This window comes from Lissotriton helveticus, chromosome 11 (genome assembly GCF_964261635.1).
Source record: "Lissotriton helveticus chromosome 11, aLisHel1.1, whole genome shotgun sequence".
NCBI classification, from domain to species: Eukaryota; Metazoa; Chordata; class Amphibia; order Caudata; family Salamandridae; genus Lissotriton; species Lissotriton helveticus.
The window spans coordinates 586,102,716-586,124,164 of NC_136072.1; the positions used below are offsets into that span (position 1 = coordinate 586,102,716).

General features: G+C 47.1%; 1 protein-coding gene across 1 annotated transcript in view; it reads right to left on the bottom strand.

Annotated features, from left to right (window-relative positions):
• LGI3 (leucine rich repeat LGI family member 3) overlaps positions 1-17,844 on the bottom strand; it is a 120,403-nt gene extending 102,559 nt beyond the window's left edge. The window contains exons 1-3 of the mRNA XM_078665518.1: positions 17,784-17,844; positions 17,385-17,576; positions 12,428-12,452 (exon numbers count right to left, since the gene is read on the bottom strand). Of these exons, the coding sequence (XP_078521644.1) occupies positions 12,428-12,452; positions 17,385-17,576; positions 17,784-17,844 (278 nt within the window). The remainder of the gene's footprint in view (positions 1-12,427; positions 12,453-17,384; positions 17,577-17,783) is intronic.
• Positions 17,845-21,449: the final 3,605 nt, after the last annotated feature.

Sequence of the window (21,449 nt, forward strand, 5' to 3'; positions counted from 1 at the left end):
ATTCAACAGAGTGAAGATCTTGGGAAATGATTTCTTTTAGGACCGATGTTTCTTTAAACAATTTTAACAAATTGCCTCGGTTCAGAATGTCCTGCGTCCCTCTTGTTGGATATTCGCGGATAAAAGTTAGTTTTAAGTCAAACGACTCTTGGTGTTTACTTGGCTCCTTTTGTGTTGGGCCTGCTTTGCAGGCTGACGGGTTGTGAGATTGAATACTGTTGCGAACACGGTGGATCGATTGTTGTTCTTGCTCTTTCTGCACTGCCTCAGTTGTGGTTACTTTTTTCTGATTTGGGGCTGTCTTCGTTGACTTCGTTTGGGCCGTGCTTTCCTCCCTTCAAAGTAGCGAACATTTGCGTTCCTTTTCCAGGACAGTAATTTGCCTAGGGGTTGACACCGGTTTTATTGCAAGTGCTGCTGCTTGTCTGTGAGGTTTGTGTGCATTCCTTTCGAGTATTGTAGGTGATTGTTGATCAATGATAATTTTTGTACCAGGGTTAGGGCTCTCTTTTGGGATGCTTTTTGTGCCCAAACTAATTTTTTACCAGGGCTGGTGTTGGCTCAAGTTGATCACAGCCTCCATGTTCGACCACTTGTGCTGGCTTCATTTTGTCTCTTCCCAGCTCTTGCGCTAGTAATTGCTGGTTCAATCTTATGTCCATTTCACTTTTGTCGCCTATGGGTGGGAATGGGCTTGAGTTGGCTCCTGCCCTGGGGCCTTCGCCCCTTGATGTGTTAGAAGGATTTAATTTGACCACTGGGTCTACAAGAGTAACCTCGCCCGCTAGCGACTCATTCAGAAGATTGGGTTTGTTTTCTTGATGGATGTTGGATTTAAATATGGGGAAGATTTTGCCAGGATCTGCGTTTGGTTGTTTCTTATACTTGAGCCTGGCCTTCCTTGCCCTTTTCCTTTGTCTCGTTGTTGGTTTGTCCTCAATAATGGATTGTTGGGTAAGTTGTATTTCTTCGGTGTCTGAGACTGTTTTTCCCAGACCGCATTCCTTTGATAATTGTTCTTGCTCCATTATTTGTTTGCTTCTTGTAGGGCCATGGATAGGCTTTCTCTTAAGTGTTTGTGATTTCTCCGGGGTAGGCTTAGTGTCTAACGCCTGACTATGACCGCGTGATTGTTTTACCTCCCCTAAGATGTCCATCAAAATGACCGGGAGGCTTGCTAGCTTTTCTAATATACTTCCACAACCACAGTTTCGTTGTTGATTGCTTCGGCTGGTATTGGGCTCTAATTTCCCCCGAGTTGTTAAGAGCGATGATAGGGAGTCCAGTTTTGCGTTTATACCCGAGATATGCCCAGCCACTAATGTGATGAGGTCGATTTGGACTTCCATTTTGTTGGATTGATAGTTCAGCACCCTTATTGCTTGCTCTAGAGTGCTTAACAGAGACTGGGTCCATGATGTGGAGGGCTCGTCTTTTTGGGTTTTACTTAGGTCCTTGGGCTCTAAGTCCGACGTGCTCCCCGAGGAAATTGTGATTGGCACTGGATGGATGGAGTGTAATTGGTTTGCCTGCATGATGATGCTGTCATTAATGCATGCTTTGTGTTGGTCTCTTTTTAGCTCGGGCCGCAAGGGGTTGAGACCAGCATACCCGGACTCCGAAGTCGATCATCAAAACAGTATTCGGCTCGTGGTGCTCTCCCTTGTGAGTCAATATACTTTGTAATTCTCTCGGTTAATTCTTCGAGTTAGGAGTCGTTTGGAAGAAAGAGGGGCTTTAACCATGAGTCCCCTTCTTGCCCGAATGAGGTAAATGGGTTTTTGTGTCCCGTGTTTCCCTCCTGAGCGTCCTTGCTTACCATTACATGGTCACTGGCTTCGACTGGCTCCCCCATTGTCACGCTTTTACTCTGGCTCAACCTGATATCCTTTGCGAGGCAGTTGTCTGAAGTGTCCTTTACGGCTCTACCTCCCTTGATTTTGTTTATGGCTGAGGGGGTGTTGGGACGGTGCACCTGGGCGGATACTAACGCCCGTTTACCTTGGAGAGATGGACCCGAACACAATGGAGGGGATAAACACTCTGGTTTGGTGCTTGACGTATTCTGCAGGCTATTGGCCCGTGAGGTGGAAACATTCAGTGGCGCGATTGGGCTTGGTAACTTGCAAGCCTCCGCAGTTGGTGCGTAAATCGCCGCCATTGGGTGCTTGAGGTAAAAGAATTTTAGGAGTCCGGATTTCCGTATGGGATCCGATGTTGAGTCGGGGGTTGGTGCCGATACCAGCCTCTCCCTGAGATTTGATTCGGGCCCTGTTTCTGATGGCGTTTTTGCTTCCACGGTTGTCTTTCTCGATTTTTTGGGGGGATTTTTTACTTTCCGCAGGTTGGCGCATTTTGCCCGATCTAATTTCCCAGGTCGGGACCTCACGATCCTTTTGACCCTATCTGAGGGTCTAGTCGTGTTAGTTGGTTGCTTTCTTCGGCGGGGACGGGCGTGAGCTAGTGCAGGAACTTGTCAGGGTCGGTGAGGATGTGGACAAGCGTGGATGTGCGGACAGCCCGGCCGGCCGGGGAGAGGGGTTTACTGTCTGCTGTCTTTCCGGATGGTCCCTCTGAAGTTCCTCTGGCAAACAGTGATCTCCAGTGATCTCCAGGCTCTGGACTCCTGGATGGCCCCAGCGGCTCCCGCGGCTCCTGCAGCCTCTGGGGTGACCCTAGTGCTGCTGTTATCTTTGCCCAGTGCCTGGTGCCTGGTGCCTGGGGTCTTTCTGCCCTAAGGCGCCCGCCAAAATGCCAAATGCTCTTCACAGCAGTACCAGCCTTACAGCCCTTACCGGGATGTTACCGGTATGCTCGCTGGCCAAGTAATCCCGCTGCTGCTGCCAAGTGCCAAAAGCTCCCGCGGCCCCCGCTCCGCCGAGAGCCTCTCTGCGGGTCCCGCCTCCACCGGGTCGTTTTCCTGTTGTTTCCGCGTTTGGCCGCGGCCGTGCGAGAGACCGCACTGAGGAGCGGGAGCGGCTCGGAGCAGCGAGCACTGAGCGGGGCAGAGAGCAGAGAGTTCGGAAGTGCCCCCTCTTGCCCCGGCTCCAACCGGCTCCAAAAATGGCTCCGGAGGCTCCGGCGAACCACGGGACCACAGGAGATTCCCTCTTCACCTCGTAGGTTGTGCAGGTTGTGACGGCTGCTCTCGGCTCACTGCTGACCTCTAGCGACCGATATGAAGTGATTATCATTACATCCTTGATTATATTGACGTGTGGTAGCATTTATGTAGCGCTTACCATTAATAACAATGTGCTGAAGTACTTTGCGGATAGGTAGCACGCAGTGCTTAGTTTGAGCCAGTGGTTTTTGGTGCTCGCACCAGCACTTAATTGCCGGAACCTGCACTCAAGATAGCTGCAACATGGTGGTGCTGTTTGTACAATTTAAAGATGAGCAGAAAAACAGTTGTTTGTTAATTCAATGTACATCAAAAACAACTAATGCCTGCCACCAGGCCATTCTTAAAGCTTTGGCTGCCTCGTACAGTCTGAATTGTCACACTTGCAGCAGTGTGATGGTTAGTAGTAGTTGTTTAAGTACAGTGGCAATGTGCGTTGCAAACTGCAGTGGCCTCCTGACGAGGGCCCTGACACTTTTTTATTTTTTACAAATTAAGCACTGGCTAGAGCCCAAGACTTTACATACAGTCTATTAAGCAGTGATGGCAGGGAGATCCAGCCAGCACAGGTTCGCCTCGTCCCACCATAACAACGATCTGCCTGCTCTTTTTAATGGGATCCTTCGATCCGCTGCTGCCCCCTAATGGATTCCCATCTGTCTTGTGGATTTAAAAGGTATAATCCATGAATTTGAACTACACACGTTAACTTTCTGTAAATTTTCTTTACTACGAAAAAAACTATTTTAAAAACATGTCTATTGTGCTCTTCAGCCTCTGACCAGTAGATGGCACTTTAGACCGGAGCATACATTTCGTGTAGTTTGGCTACATTTATGTGAACTCAAGTTATAACAAACGGGCAAACTTTGCTTTCCAAATGTAATGCTTGCCCTGTTTTTCTGTCTGCATTATTTTATATGGCTTTCGACCACTTCCTTTATTTAAAACTAAAAAGATGTTCTTGATTGCATGTTGTGAATTATGCACCAGCTTACTATTGAGCAATGATGTTAATAAAGAGTAGCACTAGCATTTACTTTTATTTTGATTAATTTGTTAAGACCATTCCTCGCACCTCAAAGAATGGCATTACGTTTACATGGTTAAGGTGGTCTCAGATCAAGTTAATCTCGTGCGGCTTCCGGGTAATGATACCAGATCATGTCCCGCCCCTGAGGTCACCTGCGCAGCGGAAGCTCCGGTTCATGCCATTTCCTCGAACCCTTCCCAGGGCGAGTACAATTAATTACCGAGGCTTTCCAAGGCATGGAAATTTCCCGTTGCGAGTAATAAACATTTTAAAACAGGTCATTTATTTGCGGGCATGATTTGATTTTAGGAACACCATAGTGCCAATATCGGCCCACGCACCAGCCCTCCTGGAGCAACATACATGCAGCATAAATAAGCAGACAAGACAACTTTTTGTTGGAGAAAATTTGCTGCATGTTTATTAGCATACACAAATGCCAACATGGTGGGTTATCTTACAGGCGATCCAAAGGCAATATATACCTCTCCCCGCCCCCACTTGGCCAGAAGTGACGACAGGACCCTAGCAGGGTCGCGGGACACTGGGCTGCCCCGTGTGCCATCTTGTGGCACTAAGGGGGCCTCCCTCTTATGTGTGTCCCCTGCGGGGACGTGTCGGTCGGCCCGCAAATGTATCGAAAAGACCCTTGAGAAATGGGTGTAAAGCAGGAAACACGTGTTAGGGTTTGACGTCTGTTAACCCCGTCCTAGTCGCCAGCGATTAAAACACATCACTATCTATAAATGTTAATAATATGTTTATTAAGGCTTGTAAGCGAAACCACCGGGCACATTCCTGCTCTGCTGCCTTAGTCCAACAAACTGGTACAGGAGAACCTTAGAAAAGAGAACCCCAACAGATTGCACATTCCTCTTACAGAGAACAAACTGTCACAGAGACTCAGTTGACAACTACGTCATTGTAAAAAGCCTTTTGGCAACCTATAGTGCAAGGCAACAAAGAAAGGTGATTGAAGGTATTCCGTGCACGAGAGATGCAAGCTTGGCAAAAATGTGTGACGTGAAGAATGGTAATGAGTGTTTGAAAATCTACTCCTTTAAATGTTCTTTATCTCAGTCAAAACCTAGTAGGTATTAAGAAACGTTGAAAAGAAGGCTTGTCAGAGGGTTATGTCAGGCACGGATCACAGACAACATGTGGGGGCCCTCTCTGGTTTTCTAGTAGGATGAGCGCCTCGTTCAAAACAAGCATTTGCAATGCAATAGGTCTCGCATTGCTGAATGTTTAAGGTATTTGCGTTGCAAATAATGCCATGCCAATAGCTCATACTTTTAGTAATGCGAGACCTAGTGCATTGCAAATGCTTGCGTAGTGAGCCAGGAACCAGCATTGAATGTCTCAGTGCAGTACTGCAAGATGCTCCTAGAGATCCCTAGTGAGCAAGGCACCAGGTCTGCATGTCTAGGTGCAGTACCGCAAGTTGATCCTAGAGGTCCCTAGTGAGCAAGGCGCAAGCACTGCATGTCTTGGTGCATTATCGCAAGCTGCTCCTGGAGGTCCCTAAGGAGGAAGGCACAAGACCTGCATGTCTAGGTGCAGGACAGCAAGCTGCTCCCAGAGGCCCCTAGTGAGCAAGGCGCCAGCACTGCATGTCTTGGTACAGTACCGCAAGCTGCTCCTATATGTCCCTAGTGAGCAAAGCACCAGCACTGCATGTCTACAAAGTTGGAGTTATTGGCATTATGAATGGCAATGTTTTTTACCTAGCCATGTTGCATGGTGCAGTACCATCTGTGACCTCTTTTGCTCACATATGGTACTAAATCCTGCAGAAGATGTGGTATATCCACCCTACCCTTAATGCATTGCATGCAATAAAGTACTACAAGTACATTCAAATATCTATGTCCATATATACAATTAGTAGCTTTGAAATGTGACTAAAGAATTATTACATTAATTTTGGATTAGGTTGTACTCTGTGTGGAGCTGAGGAAGGGAAAATTATAGACTTCTCATATAAATGTGAGATGTTCTAGTGAGTGAAGTAACCACTGCCAGCTTAGCTTAGTGTGTGTCCAGCCTGAAGCCTTTTAAGAAAATAGTGCCTTGAGGCTGTAATTAAAACCTAGGGAGTAACAACACATGTAACAGGAGAGTCCTCATGGGAGGTTACAAGAAGAAGGCAGCACTAAGGAGGGACTACTAAGCCTATTGACCAATGAAAAGGCACCATTTACAAAGGACAGGGACAGTAGCCAATTCAAAAGATGGGCGGAAAGCGGGCGGAGCTTTATGCCCATATCCTGAATGCTGGACTGTTCCCATGAGGCACAGGGTCAGACTGATTTGCATATGGCCATGTCTGAACTGGGGTGGCAGAGTGGGCTAAAGAACGGTGATGGATTAAACACAGATCTGAGGACTGGGTGTGAGTGTTTGATTGGTTCAGATGCTCCGTCCATCACCACCCCCTTTTGTACCACTTTGTTCGCCATAAGTTGGCAGGGTATGCTCAGACGTGAGTCCCTTGCTCACTTTGCCACTGGATTCAAGCAAGCCGGGCTGAAGACGGCTGAAATGCCAGAAACCAGTCCTCGGAAGCTTGTTTCCGGTCCAGTGAAGGCATGGCTTGGCAGTTCGGGCTGGACTGTTCCCATGAGGCACTGGGTCAGACTGATTTGCATATGGCCATGTTTGAACTGGGGTGGCAGAGTGGGCTAAAGAACGGTGATGGATTAAACCCAGATCTGTTGACTGGGTGTGAGTGTTTGATTGGTTCAGATGCTCCGTCCATCACCACCCCCTTTTGTACCACTTTGTTCGCCATAAGTTGGCAGGGTATGCTCAGACGTGAGTCCCTTGCTCACTTTGCCACTGGATTCAAGCAAGCCGGGCTGAAGATGGCTGAAATGCCAGAAACCGGTCCTCAGAAGCTTGTTTCCGGTCCAGGGAAGGCATGGCTTGGCAGTTCGGGCTGGACTGTTCCCATGAGGAACAGGGTCAGACTGATTTGCATGTGGCCATGTCTGAACTGGGGTGGCAGAGTGGGCTAAAGAACGGTGATGGATTAAACCCAGATCTGTTGACTGGGCGTGAGTGTTTGATTGGTTCAGATGCTCCGTCCATCACCACACCCTTTTGTACCACTTTGTTCGCCATTAGTTGGCAGGGTATGTTCAGACATGAGTCCCTTGCTCACTTTGCCACTGGATTCAAGCAAGCCGGGCTGAAGACAGCTGAAATGCCAGAAACCGGTCCTCGGAAGCTTGTTTCCGGTCCAGGGAAGGCATGGCTTGGCAGTTCGGGCTGGACTGTTCCCATGAGGCACAGGGTCAGACTGACTTGCATATGGCCATGTCTGAACTGGGGTGGCAGAGTGGGCTAAAGAACAGTGATAGATTAAACCGTGATCTGTTGACTGGGTGTGAGTGTTTGATTGGTTCAGATGCTCCGTCCATCACCACCCCCTTTTGTACCACTTTGTTCGCCATTAGTTGGCAGGGTATGCTCAGACGTGAGTCCCTTGCTCACTTTGCCACTGGATTCAAGCAAGCCGAGCTGAAGACGGCTGAAATGCCAGAAACCGGTCCTCAGAAGCTTGTTTCCGTTCCAGGGAAGGCATGGCTTGGCAGTTCGGGCAGGACTGTTCCCATGAGGCACAGGGTCAGACTGATTTGCATATGGCCATGTTTGAACTGGGGTGGCAGAGTGGGCTAAAGAACGGTGATGGATTAAACCCAGATCTGATGACTGGGTGTGAGTGTTTGATTGGTTCAGACGCTCAGTCCATCACCACCCCCTTTTGTACCACTTTGTTCGCCATAAGTTGGCAGGGTATGCTCAGACGTGAGTCCCTTGCTCACTTTGCCACTGGATTCAAGCAAGCCGGGCTGAAGATGGCTGAAATGCCAGAAACCGGTCCTCGGAAGCTTGTTTCCGGTCCAGGGAAGGCATGGCTTGGCAGTTCAAGCTGGACTGTTCCCATGAGGCACAGGGTCAGACTGATTTGCATATGGCCATGTCTGAACTGGGGTGGCAGAGTGGGCTAAAGAACGGTGATGGATTAAACCCAGATCTGTTGACTGGGTGTGAGTGTTTGATTGGTTCAGACGCTCCGTCCATCACCACCCCCTTTTGTACAACTTTGTTCGCCATAAGTTGGCAGGGTATGCTCAGACGTGAGTCCCTTGCTCACTTCGCCACTGGATTCAAGCAAGCCGGGCTGAAGACGGCTGAAATGCCAGAAACCGGTCCTCGGAAGCTTGTTTCCGGTCCAGGGAAGGCATGGCTTGGCAGTTCGGGCTGGACTGTTCCCATGAGGCACAGGGTCAGACTGATTTGCATCTGTCCATGTCTGAACTGGGCTGACAGAGTGGGCTAAAGAACGGTGATGGATTAAACCCAGATCTGATGACTGGGTGTGAGTGTTTGATTGGTTCAGACGCTCCGTCCATCACCTCCCCCTTTTTTATCACTTTGTTCGCCATAAGTTCGCAGGGTATGCTCAGACGTGAGTCTTTTGCTCACTTTGCCACTGGATTCAAGCAAGCCGGGCTGAAGACGGCTGAAATGCCAGAAACCGGTCCTCGGAAGCTTGTTTCCAGTCCAGGGAAGGCATGGCTTGGCAGTTCAGGCTGGACTGTTCCCATGAGGCACAGGGTCAAACTGATTTGGATATGGCCATGTCTGAACTGGGGTGGCAGAGTGGGCTAAAGAACGGTGATGGATTAAACCCAGATCTGTTGACTGGGTGTGAGTGTTTGATTGGTTCAGATGCTCCGTCCATCACCACCCCCTTTTGTACCACATATACTGAATACAGCATGCCTTGAAGAGACAGCGCAAGCACTATCTAGGCGAGACCTAATAACAACGATCTCCTAGGACACATTTCAAGGCAGCTACAGATGAAGGTACTGCCTTGTGGCGACTGATGTTATCTGCCTCATGAGCGATACCGCACAAAAGCAGGCTAAGCTTGCTGTGCGATTGATATGCACATGCATTTAACAGTAGCAGTGCAAGCTTCAGGGTCATAGGAAAAACTGCTCCTGCTGCTACCCACTTGTGTTGGTTCTGTTTAAACAGGGGCAAATAAATGCACGTGCTTTTATTGCACTCATCTGTATTGTTGTATCGTTTAGGGCAATGCATCGTAGAGACATGAAAGAGCGGAAGACATTTAGCTGTTAAATAAATTTACAAATATTCTTGCTGCAACTTCAGTTTTTCAGCCACAATATAATATGAACACAGATTCAAATGGCCAAAAATAATCCCCAGTTTTTCTTCACTTATCAAAAGGGAGCACTTTCAATTTTAAAGCTTTTAAGGAAGTTAGAAAGAGCGGCCCATTTAGTCTCCACCCTTTATTTGTCTCAATTATTTACTCATACATGACATTATACTCACTGTATGTTTTGATTTCCTTAATGTGTGGCAAGCATTTAAATGTACTAATGAAATGTAACGAATGTGGGAGAGGGAGAGGATGTGGTCTAAAGGCTAGAGCAGTCAACCTCAAAGTTGGAAACTGGGTTCGAGTCTCAGCAGGGACACTTAACATCCTCTGATTCTGGGCAAATCATTTAATCTTGACTATCAAAAATGAATGTGTCCGTCTGTAACGTAACTGGTGCTCATGTAAAGCGCTCTGATATCTTCGGGTCTAGTTTGCGCTATATAAAACTCTAAAACAAAACAATTGTAGTGACTTGATTTTTTCAGTAATCATGTCTTCTTTTATTCATACTTTGCATTTATTCTTAAAGTTGTATGTGCATATGTATAATGATGTATTCCAAGTTCACGCTGACTACTTAGTTAACTTAGCCTGACTACAGACCTCCATTGAAATATGCTTTCCTTGCCTTCATGTTCTTTCTTACTTTTGCAGAAGTTTTATCATATTTCTTGTTAGCTAGAGAAAGGCTTATTGTTTGTAATAGACTGCTGATGGTGAGGCTTGAAGGGAATACCTCGACAGTGACAGTGGCAACCTAATGGTCAGAAGAGACCAGGATGGTGAAATGTTCAAAGTTGCGGTCTGTAGCATATTGATGTTATGTACTCTAGGACCCTTATGGTTCTGGGCGGACTCTGGAGAGGAAACACTTGATATGCAGTGTAGTGTTAGGGTGTGGTTAACATGAAGTATGATGTAATGCGCAGTGTGTGAGTGCATACTGAGGAATAAAGTAATGCTCGATAGCAGCTCCAGTGTGGCAATATTCATCTGCATGCTCCTGGGCTGGGGAAGACGCTACACAGTCTACAATCCCAGAGTCAATGTGATGGGAAACTTAAGTGAGGGTGTGGATGCTTCTCTCAACTAATGATTAGTTTGGTTCTTGCTGGTTTAAAAAATATAAGGATGTTTATGAAACTTCTGTTGGTGTTCACACAGTTGGCAGATTCAGATTCCTTCTTGACTCAGATAAGTACAGACCACACTTTTTTTCTGGGAGCAGGGCCGGCTCTAGGCTCATGGTGGCCCTGTGCAGGGAGCGTAGGAGGGGGCCCCGGAAGAGGGGGTCAGGACGGGGCGGAGCTCAGGAAGGTGTTTTAATAATACGTCCAGAAAAGTCGTTAGATGATTGACCAGTACCTGCGGCTGCTCCTACCCTTCCGAATTCCCGCTGCAACCAGTGGCAAGGGTGCACGGCCACAAGTGGCTCGGGATGATGTTTGCATCTGACCAGATCCCTTATTGCATTTCCTGACTGCACTGGATCACCACAAAATGTATAGGCGCTGCAGAGAAGATTAACGTGCCATGAGACAAAAAACTGTGTGGTAAATCGAGATGCAGTGGGAGGCAGTGAGTATACTTGGGTCAGGAGGAAGAGATGTGCCTCTCCATGTGCGTGAAGGGTGGCCAGAGGAAAGCATCCAGCAAGTAAACTGATTCCACGTCTCAGTATGCAAAGTTGGAATTTTGATACAGTGTATCCAATCTCAAGTATTTGCACATCTGAACTAGGGGTCACTAACACTGAATGCCAAAAGCGAAGGAGAGTCGCAGCGGGCCCTGATGACATTTGTGGAAATCTTTTCTATTTTGTTTACCTGCTGTAACGAATGCGAATTTGGAAATATAGGTTGTATTTTTGTATCAGCTGTGAATTTTTTTTTCCACATCTGCACAAATGTTTTGTTGGTGATAGGTGGTTTTGACGACTAGCCTACAGCACCCCCGTGTCCACAGAGTGCCTTGAAGACTCAGCTGTTCCAGCCGGTGCCAACCTGTGAAAACTCCACGAAATCCAATTATCTGTAACTCCACAACTACTTAACAGTTTCCTCTAAGTAATTATACTGGACTTGTCAGGACAAATGGGCGTTTTGTCATCGGAAGCTATTTCGTTCTTACAGTTGAGCCTTTTAAGTGTAATTTCCGTGTCTTGCAAGTTTGCAGCTTCATTTAATTCATGTTAACAGGCGTGCGGTTCCTTTTGGTTCCCTGTTGTGAGGTCCCACCCCCTCCCCCCGGTCAGCAAAGACAAAGATTTTAATGTTGTGATGCACAATGGAATTACTAACACAGTGTAATTTTAATCTCCAAACATGGTTTTAAAAGTCATCTGTTTTAAAAGAAGTTTAATACAATTGACTTTTTTTTTTTACAAAACTCACCAGGTTTGCCTTTTTTTATCTACAAGTATGAGGTCTGGGATCATTTGAAAACGACTGCCTTAGTATAACATTAAAATAAGTACCATTCCATTCGTTTTATGCACTATGGCATACGTTACACTTGAAGTTGGGATGATACGTGCAGCAATGCAGGTTGAAACCTTTTTGTAAGCTAAATTATTATCTTGTGTATATATATATATTTTTTTTAAACTGTGGGCCATGACACCACAGTATGTTCCCAGAGGTATGCTATCTTGCAAGGATATAAGGAGCTGCTTCATAATCTAAAAGATTTATCGGGGTTGTTTAATCTTACAGTACAGCACTTTGCAAACTGGACTGAGACATGTCTCCGTACCTTCTGATGGTCACTGTCACTGACCTCATTTTGCGTGTCTGTGAAAGCGACATCTCAGCGTAATAATACGTGTGACGGTTCACAGTAATTAAATGCACCATTGCTTTACCAGGAAAGACTGCGTGTGGAGCGCTGGGCTCCTCATTCTCATGCGACATTGCACAAGCTCCTCTTCCTGTTTTGTTCTTTCGAAAGGAAGCTGCTCATTTCAGTGACTGTTCCCACTCGAGGCCTGCACATTTGCACAACAGTGCCTGTAATATTCACAGAATAGATTGAAATTAATCTTTCTATGTTGTGTCTATACCTGCAGTCCGCTGTCCGCGGAGACTCTCACCGTTCCAAATAGGGTCGGGGAAGAGTCGAGATGCCGGAGTCGGACAGAGGTGTTCTCTGATCGTCGGTGGCGCGTTCTTTATTATTCTCACACGATGATGACGACGCACACACTCTCCCTGGCGCCGGGAGCGTGACCACCACCGTGACGCTTCACAGCGCGGCTTAGCAGCAGGTGCAGTTGCGCACAGCGCGCGGGGGCTGTCCCAGGGCCGTCACGTCATTGCTAGTGCTAAGATTGACGGCCCTGGGACCCAAACTGCTGGCTGACTGGGCAAGTGCAACTAAAACAACAACGCTGCTATTGCCAGCCGGGGCGAAGCAGGAGGCCGCCAAATCCTGCCAGGGGGCCGCCAGTGCCACGAACGATCCTTCGTTCCGGATCCGATCCTCGTCGTGGCGGCCCCTGGGGTTTGGCGGCCCTGTGCAGGTGCACACTTTGCACATGCCTAGGGCCGGCCCTGCTGGGAGTGTGGAGCTTCATGCTAAAAACGTATTCACTTTTTCCTAGACTTCTACCGAAAGCTAGATCATGATGCCACCTTCTATGCTCCCTAAATAGAAACCCTGGATGTATGATCCTGAAGTCAATTTATGTTTAGAAGAGAGAAGGGATGTTTATTTATGGAACGCCTATTTACTATACTTTGTTTCTGTATTGTTGTGTCTGTTACTGTTCTGTAACTCATCTTATTCCGACTTAATTTACTGAGATATTTCAGCCGTATTGTTGCATCTTTTGAACTTATTTTTTTCCTGCTTGTATAGTGGATTGATTAGAATTCTAAAATAAATCAATTTAACCATAATTGGTGATTCTTGGTCCTTATTGTGCAGTCACATTGGCTTCACAAGTCAGAAATGTATTGCTGATGTCTTCTCCCTTACAGCGCTTCTAGTCAAACAACAAAGGTTTATACGACCAATGGGGATAACCTTTGAGGAGCTTACTAAAAGATTGAGGTGTATACACCAGCACCCTGCCAGTAAAGGGGCCATCTCACAGGGAAAGCCAGGACGGGTTCCCCAGTGGTACAGCGCTGGGACGCTCCAGGGTAACCACGCGCTCTATAAATCCAACATTCATTCATTCATTCATTCACACTGTGATGGATCATTAGCTGAAATGGTGAGCGAAGAGTTTAATCATGGTGACTTTAATCAATTTACAAAGTTTACTGCAAATCTGAAGGACATATGTGAATGAATTGTGTTTTTGAAAAATCTCCTTTACAACTTGTCAGACATAAAATGTAATTGATATTGATTTCATGATTTCTGTAAATATTTATAAAGGTTTATTTGTAAATCAAAATAAAGTATCCTGTATTTTTCTTATTGATAAGCTGTCATCTGATTCTGCTTGCATTCTTTTTAAACTATAACTTTGTACGGGATTTACCTTATTCCTTTGCACTGTGCACCATGTAGAATACCTCAATTGGCCCACAGTGTAGCACAGTGCACAGACACAGCAGTGTGTACATTTTCTTGTCGCAGGTTAACATTAGTTTCCTCAGGCAGAGTTCCTTTCACAGATCTTTAGGGTTCTTTCTTGCTCTACTTCACGCTATTGTTATTATTTTAAAGTGTTTCACTTCATGGACTTCATTAAAAGCAGCCCAGATGAGGCCATTATAAGTTTCTTGGTGTCTCTGAGACTGGAATTACTGGGTCTGAGAACTCTGAAACCGATAAACACGTGGTAAATGTGTGCAGATTTGGGCCTTTTATTGCTCTCATTAAGGTGAAAACACAAGGATTTGTCCTCAGTATTCCTGTGCCGGCATGAAAGGGAAGAAGTCTACAAAGACATTGCTCCAAATCTCACTCACTTGCCGACCACATGCAACATTTATGTTTGAGGAAGCAAATAAGCTTGTGCCAGAGAAGAAGGCCTGTTTCCAAAGTCTGAATGACTTTATGGACAAAAACACTTTTGTGAATTCGTCACCCAGATTTAACCACCGTTTAGCCTGGCTGGCTGATCCGAAGATGACCCGCGTGTATTCTGCACTTGTCAGATTCCAGCACCCAACCAAGGCATTCCTCTCTCGGGGGTAGTGGTGAGCGAGCCCATGACGGCTAGAGCATGGTTCCAGTCAGATGTCCACCACTGACTCGGCCTGAGCTCCCATTAGTGCCTCGAGCCTAAAGAGAGACAAGTCCAGAAGCTGTGGATTCTACCTCCTGTATCCATACTCCCACAGGCACATAATTCTCCAGGCCCCTCTGGGTGCTCTGGTTTAGAGTCTGTGCAGTGTCTGCCTGTACTTCCACAATTAAGATGCAAAAAGCCTGAGTGACACAGGCTAGAATACCCCCAGGAGCCAGGACCCAGGGAGCTTAGACAATGGCGTGATATCGCTTAGAGGGAGGGGAGACAGAAAGAGAGAGCTAGTTGCAAGAGGGCTGACAACCGGATCTATAGGAGTAAGAAAGACAAGAGGAGAAGCAGAGAAGCAGGCGGTAGAGGGGCATAGGCAGTGAAAGCAAGGGAAAGCGAGAGATGATTGAAGATAAAAAAAGAAAAGGGGCGAGTGAAATTATAGCCAATAAGTAAAGCTTTTGAGCATGTTATGTCTCTCATAAATGTGTAATTTTATTTAATAAAATACAAGAAGTACTTTCTTATGTGTGCAGAACATCCATTATCCTCCTGCTATCAGATCTACAAATTCCTGCACGTCGTGCTATCATCAGGGCCACTGGAATTATGCGATTTTGAATCTGCAGTGTTTTCCGTATAGTTTGGAATTTACTGCATTTGCCTCATAACCTATAATCGACTGTATAATCTTCATCTTTAATAAAATGACGAAATAGCAAGTGTATACTGTCACAATATGCTGCAGAAGTTTGCTAATTGATTGAGTTAGCCGTAAGACTTATTTTGGTCCTCCTTTGCCACTTAATTCCACTTAATTCCAGAGGCCCCTTGTGACAGATCGTACATGCAGCACTTAACTGTCAAAAAGAGCTGGCGGTCACATCGGATAGTGAGTATATTATAGCCACTGGGAAGGACCCAGTTTAGTTGGACTGGGAATTCCCCAGCTGCTGAGAAAATTAATCGGCCGACGGCCTCTACAATTAACATTTATAAATGAAACACTGCAGAAATAAACCAGCGTCTGAATACATTGCTATAGCCTCTACATATGAAACACTTCCAGGCACTGAAGTCTGACACATGATTGTGAAAGACACCGGGCTTTCAGTCAATTTCTACGAGAAAAACCCTCTAACACAGGAGAGAACAGATCACTTCTGTGCACAAGGAAATTACACAAGGTTGTAGGAGTTCGCGAGGCAAGAGTTGGGTAGAAGGGTGCACGGGAGGAGAAAAGAATAAAACGAGAGTGGACAGAAGAAGTTCTGCAAGACGTAAAGGAGAGAAGACAGGATAATGCCTTTAGGAAAGAAAGGAGATTGGGAGTTAGGTTAAGGAAAGTGTGGATGGGACAAAGCGTAATAATTAGAAAGGAAATGATGCAAAATGAGGGGCCACTAGAGAAAAAGTCATGGAATTAAAACAGAGAGACAAGGTGAGACAAAAGAGAAGAGGTAATACAACGGAACGGGAGATACAGGAAAGATAAAGGAATTTAAGAGAAGAGGTAATGCATGAAAGAAACTAAGAAAAGAAAAAAAAGCAAACAATTTAAGGAATGCAGCAGGGACAGTGCGGGCCGCTTCTCGCTCCTGAGCTCCCTGAGCCAGGGCAGAGAGAAGGCGGGACATGCTCCCACCTTTGGCCAATTGCGAGCTGTGTTTAGAAAGATGCACGCGAAGGCCAATAGCGTGTGAGCAAAAAAAAAGCACATGCACAAGCGTGTAGTCCGAGTTGGAAGTCCTTACTAGAAGCCTCGCAGAGCAGCGCATGCGTGCTGGTTCAGGCGAGACTTAAAAATGGTAAGTTCTCTTGGGATCATGCATTCATTAACTCTGGAGTCTTACTGTTTTTATTTAAAGTTTTCCTGGGGGCTGCCGTGCTCCTTGCAGCCACCCCACATTTTCTGAGAACTGCATACTGGTGTTACATGGACATCATAAGATGTAGTACAGCAAGGGCCTGTAGATGCCTAATAACTTGTAAACAAATTTCCTTCCGAGATGCATTTATATAGTTTACACAAGAGAAGATGAGCACACACTGGCAATACATTCACGATGGGGCAATCAAATAACTACATTACAGTTGCAGTATCCTTGCAATATGTTTTTCTAAAGCACATACATAAGCGCTCTCATGGAGAAACACATACTGAGAAGCATCCCGCAAAACTTAAAGCACCAGCCAGTCATAATATTCCCCAGATGAGATAACTTTGACTTTCTTACTGTATGAAGCAGGCTTTTTACGTGGTAGTGCCAATTTAAGGCCACACCATGCAAAAAATACAGACAACCCTTGATTGTTTACAGGACTTACATTAATAATCCCAAGTGCTCTATTTGTGTTAGTGTGGTCAAGCAGTTTAGGCTTATCAGAGAGTAGTGTTAAGCATTTGTTGATCTCACAGGGTCAATAAATGAGACACAAACTTAAAAATAAATCAGAGACCAATTTTGAAAAATAACACAGGTTTTTATATAAGTTTAGACACCAAGATCATCAGACTCAAGTAAGTACTTTGGGAGTTATAGATTTGTGTAGAAGTAGCAAATAAAGTTGAATAATAGTTTTGGGGTTTGAGACCCGAAAGTGGTAATGTTATCCTATGGGAGAAACATACACTGCATACTGCATTGGTATACTTGCAAACGGTTTTGGAGAGTGCCTTCTGGGACTTAAGGTGCTTAGGGGTCAAGGTCCAAGAAACCAACATTGTTCAATTTTATCTGTTCTGATGTGTCTTGGTGCAGAAGTGCTGGTCGTGTTGGTAGCTTCGACCGCTGCATGTTAAAGTCTATAGAAGAAGTACCTGCAAAAGAAAAGCTGTAGGGGAGACTTAGGGACAGGTCTGGTAGAACCCAAAAGAGGGCTTGGCCCTTGAGGGTCTCTGGAGCACAGGGGCAGAGTCGGTTCATGCGAGCCCAGGTTGGGGGGCTCAGGTGCAGAGGTGTTTTGTTCGGCAGGTCGCTGTAGTTAAAGACTCTTGCTTGGCTTTGGTGACCTGGAGAAGGAGAGAAAACAGGACAGTAGGAGACCATGTGGATCCTGAAGTTGCTTGTTGGCAGTTCGGTGTTGGCGCCGGTGGTGTCCAGGTTGGACAAGCAACAAGCCTTGGTAGTTGCAAGGGCTCCGGAACCCAGGGTATTGGTGCTGTGAGGCTCTGAGAAGGGACTGTGTCTAGAGACTTGGTGAAAGCAACAGGGCTGACCTCCTGGACTCACAAAAACATTTTCCTGGTGAGTTGCTTCCTCAGTGGGCCCGTTGGCCATCAAGACAAAGGACTGGGTCTATGCAATCGGTGCTTTCAGATACAGGGGGATGGCTCCTCAACCCCAAGGGAGATGCTATTTGGTTGTTGAAGATATTAACATTCTTACAAGGGTTTGGGGAGGCTGTTTAGCTTCTGGATGAAGTATAAAGTTCCCCGATAGGACTAAGTAAAAGGCGTGTGTGTATGTGTAGTGTAGAGAGAAAGGGAGATAAATCCAAGACGGAAGGAGGAAGGGGGAATTTCCCTCTTGGGAACTAGAACCCTCACACACCCAGCAAGCTAGGTGTCATGCTTCATCATATGGGTCCTGCTCCTCGTCAGACTGGCGCTGCAATGCCTGACGGGGACCCGCGAAGGGGCTCTTTAGCGGAGATCTTTTGTTCCAGCCATATGGTGCATGCGTGTGAGAGGGCAAGTTCAAGTTCAAGTTCAAGAATTTGTATAGCGCACTACTCACCCAGAGGGTCTCAAGGCGCTTGAGGGAGGGTGGGTGCATTACATATCGAATAGCCAGGTTTTAAGTTGCTTTCTGAAGGAGAGGTGGTTCTGTGTAAGTCGGAGATGAGTAGGGAGAGAATTCCAGGTTTTGGCTGCTAAATAGGAGAAGGATCTTCCTCCCATGGTGGATCCGTGAATGCGCGGAATTACGGCGAGGGCTTGATTGGATGATCGTAGTTGGCGGGTGGGTGTGTAGAAGGACAGTCGTGTGTTGAGGCATTCGGGTCCTAGGATGTAGAGTGCCTTGTGTGCGTGGGTGAGGAGACGGAACGTTATTCTCTTGTTGACGGGGAGCCAGTGGAGATCCTTCGGGTGATCGGAAATGTGAGCCTGGCGGGGAATGTCTAGTATGAGTCTGGCTGAGGCGTTTTGGATGCGTTGGGAGTTTTTTCTGTAGTTTGGCTGTGGTCCCGGCATAAAGGGTATTTCCGTAATCCAGTCGGCTGGTGACCAGTGCGTGGGTGACTGTCTTTCTTGTTTTGGTGGGGATCCAGCGGAAGATTTTTTTGAGCATGCGTAGGACGTTGAAGCATGAAGCTGAGACGGCGTTGACTTGTCTGGTCATCGAGAGGGAGGAGTCTAGGATGAAGCCAAGATTACGTGCATGATCTGTAGGTATGGGTGCTGTACCCAGGGCCGGTGGCCACCATGAGTCGTCCCAGGCAGAGGGGGATGATGTTATGTTAAGTTATTTTTATTTGTACCGCGCACAGCTGCCCCAGCAAAGGGGCGTCCTGGCGCTTTGAAAAGGTAAACACAACACAGCACTACAAAAAGGCAGAAAGGAAAAGAGACCCCTCGGAGGGGCTAAACAAATAAAAAGGTCTTGATGGTCCGTCTAAACTGAAGGAGCTCGTCGATGGCCCGGATTTGCAGAGGAAGAGAATTCCACCAACTTGCCGCCAGGACTCGGAAGGAGCGGCCACCAACTCTGCTCAGTTTAAAACGCGGGACCACTGCTAGGTTCTGGCCTAGAGATCTAAGAGCGCGGGAGGGGACATAAGGAATCAGCAGATTCTCCAGGATTTGTGGGGAAGTACCCTTGAGGATTTTAAATGCAAGGCAAAGCACCTTGAATTTAATCCCCTGCTGCACAGGGAACCAGTGGAGAGAGCGCAGGGATTTGGACACCGAGCATCGCCTAGGCAGGCCTGTCACCAGTCGGGCCGCAGCGTTTTGAACCCGCTGCAGTCGAAGAAGTTCTGACTGGTTAACCCCTGCCAGTAGTGAGCTGGCATAGTCCAGCCTGGACAGCACTGATGCTTGGACCACCAGTTGTCTTGTGGGTGCATCAAAGAATTTGAGGCTGGGTCGGAGTCCTCTAATGATGCCATAACAAGAAGCCGATTCAGAAAAGGGGGTGGTGATGAACAGAGTGTCTGAATTAAGCAGACCACTCTTACCCAGTCCTAAGATCAGGGCTTGATCCATCACCCTTATTTAGCTCACTGCCCCATCCCAGCTGTGAGACTAATTTGCATATAGCCAGGTTCTGAGCTGGGATGGTGCAGTGAGCTAAAAAACGGTGATGGATCAAGCCCTGATCTGTTGACTGGGTAGGAGTGTTCTGATTAACTCAGATACTCTGTCCATCACCACCCCCTTTTGAAATTATAACAAGAAGCCGCCACCTTCTTGGTATGACAGATGAAACTGAGAGACGGGTCAAGCCATACCCCCACATTTTTTATCTCTGACACTGGGAGGGGAGTCACACGAGATCCGAAGGCCACCATTTGTCGCCCCACAAAGCCACCTGTTTACCAACCACCATAATCTCCGTCTTCTTGGTATTTAACTGGAGACAGTTGGAATTCATCCAGTTAGCCACTTGCCGCAGACCATCACAGAACCTGGGAGCCTCCAGACCTGAGTCCCCACTCAGTGTGACCGCCAGCTGCGTGTCATCTGCGTAAGAGACCATTGTCAGGCCCCACCGCTTGACGACCGCAGCCAACGGTCTCACATAAAGATTGAAAAGGGTGGGACTCAGTGATGACCCCTGTGGGACTCCCTGGTCTAACGGGTAAGATGACGACTTACCGGGCGGGATCGCCACCTGGAATGACCTATCCGTAAGAAAGGATCGAAACCAGCTTAAGGCGAGGCCAGAGACGCCCACTTCCTCAAGTCGCCGAAGCAGAATCCCGTGCGATCCCGTGTCGAAGGCGGCACTGAGATCTAATGACAATAGGATGATGCTATGGTCCTCATCCTAGGACAATGATCCTAGGATGAGGACTTCCGTTTTGTCCGAGTTTAGTTTTAAACTGCTGTTTTTCATCCATTCGGCTACTTCTTTCATTCCTTCGTGTAGATTGGTTTTGGCTGTGTTTGGGTCATTGGTAAGGGAGAGGATCAGCTGGGTGTCGTCTGCGTAGGAGATGATGTTGAGGTTGTGTTGGCGCGCGATGGATGCGAGGGGACTCATGTATACGTTGAAGAGGGTGGGGCTGAGTGAAGATCCTTGTGGTACACCACAGATGACTTCGGCGGCCTCTGATTTGAATGGGGGGAGGCGGACTCTCTGGGTTCTTCCTGCGAGGAACGAGATGATCCAGTCCAAAGCTTTTCCTTGTATTCCGACGTTGTTGAGGCGTTGAATGAGGGTGCTATGACATACTGTGTCGAAGGCGGCGGAGAGGTCGAGTAGGATTAGGGCAACTGTTTCTCCGTTGTCCAGTAGCGTTCGGATGTCATCTGTAGCTGCGATGAGGGCGGTTTCATTGCTGTGTTTGGCACGGAAGATGGACTGTGAGGGGTCGAGGGAATTGTTGGATTCCAGGAAGGCGGCGAGTTGACTATTGACGGCTTTTTCAATGACTTTGGCACGGAATGGGAGGAGTGAGATGGGGCGGTAGTTCTTAAGTTCAGAGGGGTCTGCTGTGGGTTTCTTCAGAAGGGCGCTGAGTTCGGCATGTTTCCAGCTTTCCGGGAAGGTAGCGGAGTTGAAGGAACAGTTGATGACATCGCGGAGTTGGGGTGCGATGATAGAGTCTGCTTTGTTGAATATGTGGTGGAGACATGGGTCGGTTGGCGATCCTCAGTGAATGGAGTTCATCAGGCGGATGGTGTCCTCAGTGGTGATTGGGTTCCAGGCGAGAA